At 45.3% G+C, this 13,065-nt stretch overlaps 1 protein-coding gene across 6 annotated transcripts in view; it reads left to right on the top strand.

Moving 5' to 3' along the window:
* The window catches only part of NFASC (neurofascin), a 243,640-nt gene that overhangs the window by 211,694 nt on the left and 18,881 nt on the right, over window positions 1-13,065 (top strand). Inside the window, exons 28-30 of one of the 6 annotated variants that reach the window (XM_021003002.2) lie at window positions 270-515; window positions 5,655-5,771; window positions 7,470-7,616. The exons of the other annotated variants lie outside the window; for them this stretch is intronic. Coding sequence (XP_020858661.1) covers window positions 270-515; window positions 5,655-5,771; window positions 7,470-7,616 — 510 coding nt within the window. The remainder of the gene's footprint in view (window positions 1-269; window positions 516-5,654; window positions 5,772-7,469; window positions 7,617-13,065) is intronic. 6 annotated transcript variants of the gene reach the window in all.

Raw genomic sequence — 13,065 nt, 5'->3', positions numbered from 1 at the left:
GGGTGCATGCTGGGTGCTTTGAGCCTTGCAGACCATCCAGAAGAAAATGAAACACACTCTTGGGCTTCATTTTCATCATTCCACATGGTTGTGTTCTCAGCCATTATGGTTCATCCAACATACCCTTTGTTTCACTTGGGGATCTTAACTCCTGAAGCCACATCTCCTCCCCTGGGGCCTCCAGCCTCCTGGGGCAGGGTTGTGGGAGCATGTCCAATCTGGAGGCTACCAAACCAACCAGACCCGGCTGTTTTACGTTTCCCTCTCAGCTCCTACCATGTTGCCTCCAACTGCAGTCAGTGAGACAAGTGCCATGAGCGGTACTGCTGTTACTGCCGTAGCTACCACCGCCGCTGCCACAACTGTCCCCACTGCTGCACCTACCACTACTACCACCACTGCTGCCACCACCACCACCACCACAACCGTCGCTCCAACTGCTTCTACTACCACTACCGCCGCCACCACTACCACGGAGAGCCCTCCAACCACCGTGACTAAGATACAGGACACTGGTATTGCTGAACACACACTTCCCTCTCCCCCTCTAGCCTCTGCCCCTTCCCATCCCTTCTCTCTACTCTTCAGTAGAGACACATACATAGTCTTCCTAGGACCTGGTCTAATGTTTATGGACACCCCTCAGTGGTTTCTGGTTCAAGGAATCATGTATCCAAGGACTAGACTTATGTCGGTATCCAGGAAGCCCCAGAATTCCTGGTCCTGAGAAGGTATCAAAGGCCTAGAACCTGAATTCTGTTCCTAGGCTTCCTGCCTCACCTGCATCATAATCCCTCGCCCTTCCTGGCCTTTTTACAAAACCTTAAAGCACTATATAAATCTGAGCTAGCATTATTTATTATTATTATTTTTTTATTTTTATTATTATTATTGTCATTGTGATCACCATCAGTCTAGCTAGCTAGCTTCTCTAGCCTGTGATAAAGGAATTAGATGCCTCAGGTGCTCACCCAGAGATTCCCAGTTGTCCAGACCAAAGCTGGGCCAAGAAAGGCAGCCACTTAGAGCCCAACACCCAGGGAGATTAATGGGAGGCAGTGTGATGTAGCAGGAAAAGCACTGGATTTGGAGGCAGAGTCCTGGGTTCAAATCTCAGTTCTGCTCCTTATTTCCTGTATGACCTTAGACAAATCACTTGCCTTTCTGGGCTTCATCTGTAAAGGACTATATTATTTCTAGGATTGGGCTTAAGGTACCTTCCAGCTCTAAGTCGCTTTTAAATGAGAATTTTAAATAAAACTGCCTACTTTTAATGCCAGAAGATGCCACACTCCATGGGCCATAAGTGTTTATTTTGTGATGTGATATGTATTACAATAAAGGCTTAAAGCCCCCAATGAACAGTAAAATATGCTGGCGAAACTTTACCATGCAGGGAGGCATAGTTTTCTAATCCTGCCCAGGGTGTACTCATATGACATGTCCAGGCTGTCTCAAGCCACAGAGTTTGCATTGGACACTAGGTGTAATCAAACTGAGAGAGGTTTACATCCTAGATGCGAGACCCCAAGGCAAAGAAGAACCCTCTCAAGGCACAAGGCCAGGTAGAACCTAGAGCCCCGTCCCCAGAGGGCCAGCCAGGCAGCAAAGCTCTCTGATGCCACTGCCTCTCACTTAGCAGCAGCATCTGTGTCTCTGAATTGAGGAATGGGGCTTGTAAAGTGTATAAAGCGATCCCCTAAAAGACAAGCCCAAGCCCAGAGCGCCTGATCTGTGCCCCTCATAGGGCCATCCCTGGTTCTTATCTTCCCCCTCCCTTTTCCTTTTAAAAAAGTCGATTATATGAGCTCCAGGGAATGGTATCATTTAGCCATCACAGACTAAAGGTGCTAAGCTGCTATTTCCACTGATGTCCCCCATACCCTGTAACGCGTGGAAGTAAAATTATGGCCGTTTTAGTGACTGCTCATAAAAATCAACCTAAGACCCAGCCGACTGAGATAAGGCATAAAGGAGTCATGACGGGAAGTTTTGTTTTTCCAGTATGAGGAAACCCCTTGGGGAATTCAGCAATGCTTCTAACTGAGCATCAGCCTTTTATTGCCTCAGAAAGAAGGGTCTCTAGCTTATAGAGCCAATGTGCCAGCTGGAAAGTCAGCATGAGACAGACAGTAAGGCTGGGGGGGGAGTAGGGGTAGGGGAGCAGCCAAGGAAAAGGGGAGCAGATCTGCCTGTTCTCGTCCCAGCTGTAGTCTTCACCAGCTGTGAGACCTGGGGCCAAGTACCTTCACCCTTCAGGGTCTTTCTGCCCTGCTCCCAGCCCCCATTTGGTTGACCAAGGGCAGCCACCATGCCTCATATGAAGAATCTGATTTTGCCAGCATGTGGAACTCAGTCAACAAGCATTGTTGCTGTGCCAGGCACAGTGCTGAGTGCTGAGGAGCTGGAGAGGAATTTGCTTAAGGCACATAAAGATTTATCCACTGGCCCAGGTCACAGTGCTAGGAAGGTGACAGAAGTGGGATTTGAGCCCCACAGGACCTTCTTGACTGCAAATCCACTCTTGACCGCTCTAATCGCTATACCACACTGCCTTGTATACAATGAGGATTTTGGGGGGAGGGGATAAATCAGTAAAATGCTTTAAGCTCTCAGAGGACAAGTAAAAATATTAACTCAAAATAAGTTTACAACACTAACCATTTCTTTGACCTTGGAAAAGCTGTCTGTTCAGAAGTACAACGCTGAAGTATTGAAGTGATGTTGACCTTTAGAACAAAAATTGACTGGGGAAGGTCCTGTTAAGATCACTGGGAGCTGCCATCTGCTAATTGGTGATTAGTGTGTTTTTTGAGTGATAGCAAGAAGTGTTCAGTTGCTGAGGCTGAGCCTGACATCATTCAATTACCTTGTGCTCTCAGAAAAGGCACGTAGAGTGTGGCAAGGAAGAATGACTTTACCTTGCCCTCTGGTGACATCAGATTGTCAGCAGTGCCATAATGGGCCAAGACTGTGGACCTCCAGGTGTGGGCTCCATCTGTGACAGAGCCACTGGGGACCTGTTATGGGAAAGCATGGCTATCCTCCCCTCCACCCAGCCTCAGACGTTAGAAACGTCTTCCAAATATCCTAATCTCTCTTCATACCCCAATCTGGCTCTTTCATCTACCAATTCATCTCAGCCTTTTGGGAACTATTTCCACTTTCATCTTGAACCACTGCTTGGAAGATAGCAAGTTCCATAGACTTGTTTGAAGAAGGACTTACTTTCATTTGTCCTAAACTTCCTTTCAGACTTCCAGGGGGACCTCTCTGGTTCTGGGATTCTGGAAATTTGGTGAACTAGTCTGAGTTCACCTTCTTATCATCACCCTCTGTGATCCATAAACTTTGATGATGTTTTTCCCCCACCTTCATCTTTCCAGGCCTGGAGAATCCCTCCTCGGCCCTTCAAATACTACTATTCCCATTTATCATTTTAGTTTTGTTTTTTTTTCTCTAGACCAACTCTAGGTCTCCCTCAACTTTGCCTGGAGGCATTTAGTCAAATGTACATCCTTACCCCAGCCATAGAAAGCATGCCCCTCCAGCTATCACCAGAAATGAGAAGGGGCTCTTATTATGACCTTCCTGAAGGCATAAAATTCAGAGTTGAGATTTGCCTGAGGCAGCCACTTCAGGCAAAAAGCCTTGAAGAGGAGTATGGAACTTGGACCAGGCTGACAACCTCACTGGAGAGTCCCTGGCTGTTCTAGCCATGAAACCAAATTTCTGGTGACTTGCCCAGGATCAACTGCTGCTCACCTTGGGCAAATGCTACCCTCCAGGCTTCAGGGCAAGGGCATTACTTTAGTAAAGACCAGAAAGCCCGTTGTAACATCTGAACCCTACAAGCTGAGTTATATGCCACACAGCCTGTACTGAGTGCACTCGGTTCATTTATTTTTGAAAAGTGAGTAGGTGACAGTACCTCCTTGCATGCTAATAAAATATACAGGAGCTACGCTTGTAAAGTCTTTGAAATATGAGGCTTCGTGCTAGCATTCTACTATTAAATCTTTGCTGGGAAATGGGGTAATCAGGCTGCCGGGTCTCCTGAAAAATGACTGTGTTTGAAGATTAGTGATGTCTTCGATGCAGTGGCTTTGATAGTGGAGCTCCCAGCTATTAGGAGCTGGGTAATTGATGCCTTGTCCAATTCATAGAAAGGATACCCACTCACACCCACACCCACCCCCGCCTTAAGAAGCTAGAGTGGGAAGAATCCAATAGAGTGGAAAGGATTCCAGAAAGGGGAGATGTTCTGGGCCAGCCTCAAGGTGGTCTGGGAGGAAAGAGGAATTGCTGATAGGTTTAAGATCTTTTAAAGTGTAGTTCCAGACCATTGGAAAACCTTTGAGTGATGAGTAGGAAGGGAGCAGAGTTCATGGCTGTTGACCCTGTGAGCAGGTATGCTAGATTGAGAATCTCCCAAGGTGTCTCTGAACCAGAGTAGCCCTCTCTCAGGCCTGTCTGGTTTGGATTTTCTCCTAGTGTGCCTCTGGGGTTTTTTTCCCTTAAAAATAGGTTTAAATGTCTTATTACAAACATCAAACATCAATACAAACAACTAAATTTACTATTTGCGTTTAAATTAATGACTTTCCAGTCATAAAGTAGCATAATGATGCTTTGTGAGTCCCTCACTCCAAATCCCCATTAGGATTCTTTGTCCAACTTCATTCATTTCTCCTTCTATGATTGTAATCCTACAATCGCATCCTCCATCTTCTAGGTCTGCTTTTTTTTCCGCTTTGCCTTATTTCATAAAGGCCATTCCAGATTTCCTTGTATTCCTCCTGCTTGCCCTTCTTAATGGCATTGAAACATTCCATTCCATTAACATCCTGCAATTCTTTTAACCATTTCCCTATTGTTGCATGTTTAGGCTGTGTCTTGTTTACAGTTACCTACAGTGAAAGTCTTTGAAAAGATAGTTCTTTTGTTGCTGCTGCTGCTTCACTTACACTGTTGGGGGCCTCCCCGTAGTGGAATTGTTGGGTCAAAGAATGATTACTTGGATAGCTTTTCATGCTGCCAAATTGTACTCCAGAAAAGCCTTCCATTTCCCGTCACGCCCCCTCCCCCTCCCCCTTCATACACCCATTCACACCTCCCACCTAAGAAAACACCCTCCACCTTGTCACTTCCCACCCCATCGCAGACCATGACTTCCATTTTCTATTTAAGCAGCCACTCTGACCATCACAAAAAAACTTTAATAGTTTTAAGGACAAAGAATACCACCTTCTATGCCCAACCCAGGCAAAGGGGGGACTTTTTCCCTCTTACTCTGAGAAGAGGGACCTGTTTGGAGATCCAGGCCTTTCCAGAGCTGAATCCAGGCACCATAGGGAGATTTGAATAAGACACCATGCTTTGAATCTAATCCCCATTTGCATCATGTAGAGGCTCTCCAGCTATCCATGGGGTGGCTATTCCCTCCACACCAGGGTCAGCCTGCATGCTCTCTAACACACACTGGCCCCACTGGTTTTCAGCCACCCAAGGCTGAGACTTAGAATGATGTTGGAGCCATGTATACCAGGCAATTTCTGATTCTCTGTTCTTTCCCAGCAGACCCTGGCCTGTGCGTGTGCCCAGCCCTGCCTCCCCCCCATCATTACTAACTCCTCTTCTAACCTATTCACCAGCCCCCTATGGACAGTCCATATGGAACTTCACGGTGAAGGCCAACAGTAAATCGGCCAATCTCACATGGGACCACAATCTCGAGCCAGGAACTGACTTTGTGATTGAGTATTCATACAGTAAGCATTGGCCTGCTTGGCAGCAGGGGGATAGTGGTGGATGCCATTTAAAAGATCCTTCTAAGTCTCGGGGGCTCAGAGAGGCCTTTTAGCCTGGGGTTAATTATGGCCTAGTGAAATCAATATATATGCTGGGTTAGGAAAGGGGGGAAGGAGGAATAGGAATGGTAGTCAGGAAGAAAAAAGCACAAGGCTGATGAAGTCTTTAGAAGTCTGTGAGGCATTCATGGGCCACCACCCCTTCCCAGGGTCTCTTCCTTGCATTGAAATGAGGCCTTTTTTTAGGCCATGAGCCCCACGTAAGCTAAATCTGATCTTAGCACTGGGCTCCTTGAGGATCAGAGAGTCAGGATTTTCTTAAGTTCCCATAGGGCAGGCTCCTGGTCCTGGGAAGGAAAGTGTTCTCCCACACACACAAAAAAAGAATGGCCCTCAGTAGATTGCAAATTGTTTTGGAAAGGAAAAGGATTAGCCCCTGCCTAGACCTAGCCACATTCACTATCTAGGTCTCCCCAGCTGTTCCGGGTTGTTGCCTGTGACCAGGGGACAGACTTTTATACTCTATATGAAGCTGACTTGTCCACAGGTGGTCAAACCCAGGAGCATGGTCTCATTTATAGGGATCCTCTAACTAATCTAACCTCCCCAGAGAGGACCCCAGGTACAAACAGAGAATAAATCACAGCCAACTTTGCCATATATAGTCAAGGGGAATGGGGAGTTTTAAATCCACAGATGATTCCAAATCTCTCATTTTGTTTATATTTTCAAAGTTCTACCAACACCACCTCCCCAGCATTCATTCTCATTCTCATTCTCTCTCTCTCTCTCTCTCTCTCTCTCTCTCTCTCTCTCTCTCTCTCTCTCTCTCTCTCTCTTCTCCCTGCCCTTTCCCTTTCACTCACTCCTGGTGGTATTTAGGAAAAAGAGCCTCTCTACCAGTCCTTCTAGGCATTGCATCTGAGCAGCCAAAAGGCAAAGGATGAGAGGTAGAAGGTGGGAAGGCACAGAGGTTTGGTTAATCTATATACCACACAGGATCATCAGTCCCTGGATAATGGAGAGTTGGTTGTCTTAAACTGGTTGCCAAAATGAGATTGAGGGATTACCCATGATCAATATTGTTGGTAAAGTTGGGGTTATGAAGAGCTGGCTTTGGAGTTGGGAAGACCCAGCTTCAAGCCCCACCTCTGACACATACTGCTGTGTGACTCTGGGCAAGTCACTTAAACTCTCAATGGCCTAGTCTCTTAAGACTGCAGGTTGCCAAGCAGGTGCCAGTCTGCATTGGTGAATGGGGTTTCCTCACTGGCAGTTCCCTATATCAGTAAAATCATGGGTCCAGTCTTCCTCCCTAGCCTACCCCAAACACCAAAAGAAAAAAAAAAGTTTGGGGTTAGAAAGTCAAAGGAATATGACAGATTTGGAAATGAGAACAACGTCCCCTTCATCCTCACTGCAGGGTTGAGATATATGTAGATCTTAAAGAGTCAACACTCGGAGGCAGGAAGGACTCATCTGGTCAGTCTAGTGGTCTCTGCTTGGGGCTGGCCTAAGCGTCTGGGTACCCTGATCCTACATGGTATCCCAACTGTAAGTGGCCCAGCCCTGTCCTTGACAGGGAGCCAGGGATCCATGCCATATCTCCAGCTGCTTATTCCAGGACCCCCGAGCTGACCTAAGATTTCTGTTCTTCAGGCAACCAGTCAGAAAAAATTCACTCTAAGGCCCAGTCTTTCTCGGTGACCAACCTCAATCCCGGGATTTACTACTCGTTCCGGGTTTATTCCCAAAACAGGCCTGCTATCACCAGTTCCCTCATCACTGTTCAGACCGCTGATTCAGGTGAGAGGGGATTTGGCCAGTCTGAGCTGCCCCCCACAAGCATGAGGCATTCCATTCTCATCTCCAGCTTGACTTGTCATGGAGAGCAGATTTAGGACTTCCCCACCCCCGATCTCGCATGGCTGTCTTCTCTTCTTGTCGTACTTACAAGAACCTAAAGGTTCCTAGAAACTGGAGAGGAACCAATAAAACCAGAGGATGGAATAAGAGGCATTGGGAGTGTGTGCAGTTTGGAGGGGGACTAATGATATTGACCTTGCAAGTCATGATTGGAGGTGTAGAAGGAAACCAAAAGCTTTCTAATGAAGCCAGAGAAGAATGCTTGGTATACACTTGTATTTGAAAAGGGTTTTGTATGTATTTACACATGCATGAGTGGGTGTGTGCAGGTTTGCTTATTGTCTCCAGGTATCGCTTTGGTACTGTACACACACTGTTTCCTTGTGCACACATATTTGGTTGCTATCCATGGTGCAGAATCATGGTGTTCATGGATCATGGTCTGAAAGAGACCTCAGAGGCCATTGAACCCCACCCCCTCATTTTACAGTTGAGGAAACTGAGATATAGGGCAGTTAAGTGACTTGCCCAACATCACACATATGGTGAACTATTGGAGGCAGAATCTGAACCTAGGTCCTCTGCCTCCTTAGCTAATATTCTTTTTACTGTACCAAAATGCCTTTCTGTAGAATATTAAAGTTGGAAGGAACCTGAGAGGCCATTTGGCACAATTTCTTACATGTTACATAAATATCCTCTATCCAGCCTCTGCTTGTCATTGCTAACAAAGCAATCCCGTTCCTTTTTTGGACAAGCTCTAATTGCTAGAACCATCAAAAGAAAACCTGCCACCTTGAAAATTCTGTCCATTGGATCCAGTTATCCCCTTATATCCAATGGGTAAGACTTTCAGAAAAACCCGCCACCTTGAAAATTCTGCCCATTGGATATGAGGGGGTCTCAGGATAATGCTTTACCCTCCTAGCAGCTGCAACAAAGTCCAGTTTCTGTCCTGTCCTCACTTCTTGACTTTCCCAGTCTGTTGACTATGTTTGGGGCTTATTTTGCATTTCTCTTTTGGCCCCAAAGTGGTTGACTTTTTGCAACTCTGGCGTAGGGGAGGATGTCCTCCAGTACTGAGGCACATGCCTGCCAGGGCCAATGACTAGACAAATTCCTTACCTTGTAGTATTATGGTGTGTCCAGCTCCTCAGTGACTAGAGCAGAAGAGAAAGTGATAAGCTAGCAAGGGGCCACTTCCAGCCAGAAGACCGTGTGCTAATATAAATTCAAGATCGGTCTGAGAGTCCACATCACATCTTAAAAGTCCCCCTGTCTGTAGGATCCTATGCAAGGGATTACAGGGAAATCCAGAAGGAGGAGACAGTCCTGCCTTCAGGTAGTGCCTTGTCAGATGGAGATAGAAGACTCACAAGCAGAAGGAAAGGCTCATTATAAGATGAAAGTTGGTTTGGAAAATGTTTTCCCTTCTGTGTGTCACTAAAGCTCTTGGCTCAGATGATTATCCCAGATCTCATTTGGGAGAAATAAAGGTCCAGCTACTAAAGGAAACTCATTGTCCATTAGAGATAAATGCCTCTGCTCAATCCCTCCCAGCTTAGACATAAATCAAAAGATCACAAATTTCAAGCTAGAAGGTATCTCAAGAAGGCCACTAATCCAACCCTGTTATTTTACAGATGAGGACAGGGAGGCCCAGGGACTCTAAGTGATTTGTCTGTGCTCATATAGGTATTAAGTGTCATAGGCAAGATTTGAACCTATGTCTTCTGACTTTAGGGCTAGCATCTTTTCCATAAATTCAGAGAGTCTAGCCACCCAGCTGACTCCTATGGCATGGAGGCTGAATGTCTGAGTGTTTGCTTGGGCCCATCCTGTCACAGGGCTTTGGTGGGGGAGGCAGAGGAGAGGTATGGGGAAACCAGCGTGGCATCTGGGTGAATGACAAAGCAGTGCAGGTGGCTAGACTCTGAAGCAGTGGGGGTTCTGGACTACTGTTCATTGGTGCATATGTTTGATTTTGTTCCAAAATAGACCTGAAGCTGACACTGGGGGAGGGGGAGGGCAAAAGCAGAATTGGATTCAGAAAAATGATCTTTGAAAATGGTTCCCAGCCTTGCCTAGAGGAAGACAACATTGTAAATACAAAGCACAGTTTGCTTTCAAAGTGACCTCTGAGTGTTCTCCCCAGAAACCTGCCTGTGTAGTCTAGAGGGGGGAAGTTTCCATGGAACAAACACTCGTTGCACCGTCATCCTGCAGGCTGGTCATCAGTGGCTATTGTATGGTCCAGAGTGAACAACCTGCCACCGCCAAAAGAATGGCTAGGTGTAAGGTCAGGAGAACCTGGATTCAAATCTTGCTTCTGCCACTTATTACCTGTGTAATGGCCCTTGACTTAACCTCTCCGGGCCTCAGTTTCCTCATCTGCAAAATCAGTCATCAACAAGCATTCCTTAAATGCCCGCTATGTACTAGATATTGTCCTGGGTGACCAGGATACAAACGAAAACTACTCTGTGCCTGCCCTCAAGGAGTTTACATTCTATCAGGGAAGACAACGTGCACACATACATAACTATATACAAAATATACACGAGGTAATTTGGGAAGGGGGATGGAGCGCTGGAAGCTGGAAGGTCCAGAAAGGTTTCGTGTAAAAGGTGGCATTTGAGCTGAGTTTTGACGGAAATGGGATTCTAAGGGTGAGGTGAGGACAAAAAGGCATTCCAGGCACAGAGAGTGCCAAGGCTTGGCAATGGGAGTAGAGGGACCAGTGTGTGAAAGCCAGTTTGGCTAGAAAATAGAATATGGGAATGGAAGTAATACATGTATATGTGTATGTGTGTATGTATATGCATATATGCTTATAGGTATGTGTGTGTATACATAGATACATAGATACATATAGATATATTAAGGCTAGAAAGTTGATTGGGAGCAGATTATGAAGGGCTTTAAATGTCAAACAGGGGAGTTTATATTTGATCCTAGAGACAGTACAAAACCATTGGAGTTCACTAAGTGGGGTAATTAAATGGCTAGATCATCACTTTAAGAAAGTCATTTTGGAAGCCATGTGGAGAGTGGATGGAAGTAGAGAGAGATTCAAGATGGGAAGAGCAATTAGAAGGTTATTTCAATAGTCCTGGTGAGAAGTGATATAGTCTGAATTAGGGCGGTGGCTGTTTGAATAAAGAGAAGGGGACAAATGCTAGAAAGGTTGTAGAGGTAGAAATTCTAGGATAAGATTTGGCAACTGAATCAATATAAAAGGTGAGGGGGGATGAGGGGTTGGGAATAACTCTGAGTTTGTGAACCTGAGTGACTAGAAGAATGGTGGTACCCTTGACAGAAAGAGGAAAGTTCAGTGGATTACAAAACCCTGTCAAGTTTTGGAAGAGATAATGAGTTCTTTTTTAGATATGTTGAGCTTGAGATGATCAAGGGATATTCAGTTCAAAATGTCTAGTAGGTAGATAGTGGTACAGACCTACAGCCCAGGAAGAGAGACCAGGGCCAGATATATGTGGAAGTCATCTGTATGTACATGTGAAACCCATGGGAGCCAATGAGGTCACCAACTGAAAGAATGGGGGAATGTAAGAGGAGAGAGAGAGAGAGAGAGAGAGAGAAGAGAGAGAGAGAGAGAGAGAGAGAGAGAGAGAGAGGAGAGAGAGAGAGAGAAAGAGAGAGAGAGAGAGAGAGAGAAGAGGGCCCAGAGCAGAACCTTCGAACACATTGATAGTTAGCAAATAGGATATGGATGATGAACCAGGAAATTGAGAAGTGATCAGCTGGGTAGGAAGAAAACGAAAAAAGATTAATTCCAGGTACTGAGAGGTTTAAAACAGATGATCTCTGAGATTCTAATCCATTCTAAATCTATAATTATAACATTTATTAAATATGTGTGTACCAGGCACTGTGTTAGGTTATAAGAGTGATACAAAGCTGATATAAGATGCAGCGCCTGCCCTCAGGGAAATTATAGTATAGTAATAGAGTATTTGGAGTAAGGAAGATCTGAGTTCAAATCTGGCTTCAGACACTTACTAGCTGTGTGGCCCTGGACAAGTCACTAAAAACTGCTGTTTGCCTCAGTTTCCACACTGTAAAATGGGGATAATAATAACACCTACGTCGAAAGGCTGTTGTGAAGATCAAATGAGATATTTGTGAAGTGCTTCGCCAACCTTAAAATGTTGTATAAATGCTAGCCGCTGTTGTTCTTGTTATTATTAACAACTTCAAGGAAGAGATATAGACAAAACACATACCACATAGCTGCTGATGTAGGTCCACATACAGGGTAAGAGAGGCCTGCACATTTAGCTATGTGTGCATGTGCTCACTCTCTTGGAAAATACCTGAACTGAACTCCTACATGAAGAGATGAGAGGGGCATCAGAATGCTTTCTACATTCCTCCAATCCCATGTCTCATAAAAACAAGAAAGAACAAAAGTTGACCGGCCCCAGCCATCAATCATTTAGGTAGGCGCAGAGCATCTCTTCATGTAATGAATAGTAATGTCCCTTAGCAACTCAGCAAGGAAGAATAAGGAAAGCACCAAGAACAGCATCAGACTCTCTGGTCCACCCCACAAATATCCCATATGTGAAGTTAATCACCTACATAAAGCTCTTGAGGCCAATGGGACCCCAGAGGCCATTAACATATATAACCCTGGTTGACTCCAGAAGCCCTCCCGTTCTTCCTTTCTGGGTAGAGGGACAAAGGGGACATCATTAGGGTGTACTTGCACTATATTGACTGAGCGCCTAAGGACTGTTCCAGGACCACAGAAAAGCAGAGGGCAGTCTGTGGTCAGTCCATCTTTCATTCACTGCAGCTGGGGGAAAATTATTTTTCTTGCATCAACCCAGGGTGGGGTGGGGCAAGTTGGAGAGGGAGAAATGTGAAATGGTTCTTGGTTGAAGTCAGCCGAGTCAGAGTGCTTTCTTGGACAAATTCAGCTCCATCATATCAGTCAGAGAACCCTCTCCTGTTTCTAAAATGCAATTTTTCTTTGAATATTGAATAACAGGTCTTTGTGTCCATTTGTTTAATCTGGTTAGAATTGAAACCATTAGAACTGTTTGTCTATGAAAGTCCATCTCTAAAGCAGAGGGTGTGGCAAACTTAGAAAATCTTGTCCCATCTTCTCTTTGGCAAGAGGAGGTTTTTGCCTGAGTTTGTCAGATGTTTCATGTTACATATATGAAGGTATGGGGTGTGTATTAGTCTGTATCAGTTGGAACTGGAGGGTAGGACAAGGATGAATGCAGTCAGGTCTTAGAACTTTGATTTTATCGCATTGAGTTTGTAATCTTTAAAAAGTAGAATTAATCCATTAAACTTTGTACCAGCATTCAGATGTACTTAATATTGGATTCTCCTTATGAAAATTGTTGTTGGAGTC

The sequence above is a fragment of the Phascolarctos cinereus genome, unplaced genomic scaffold, assembly GCF_003287225.1.
Source record: "Phascolarctos cinereus isolate Bilbo 61053 unplaced genomic scaffold, phaCin_HiC Scaffold_5;HRSCAF=322, whole genome shotgun sequence".
Taxonomy (NCBI): Eukaryota; Metazoa; Chordata; class Mammalia; order Diprotodontia; family Phascolarctidae; genus Phascolarctos; species Phascolarctos cinereus.
The sequence above is the reverse complement of the archived record's forward strand: the minus strand, read 5'-3'. Positions and strand labels throughout refer to the sequence as shown.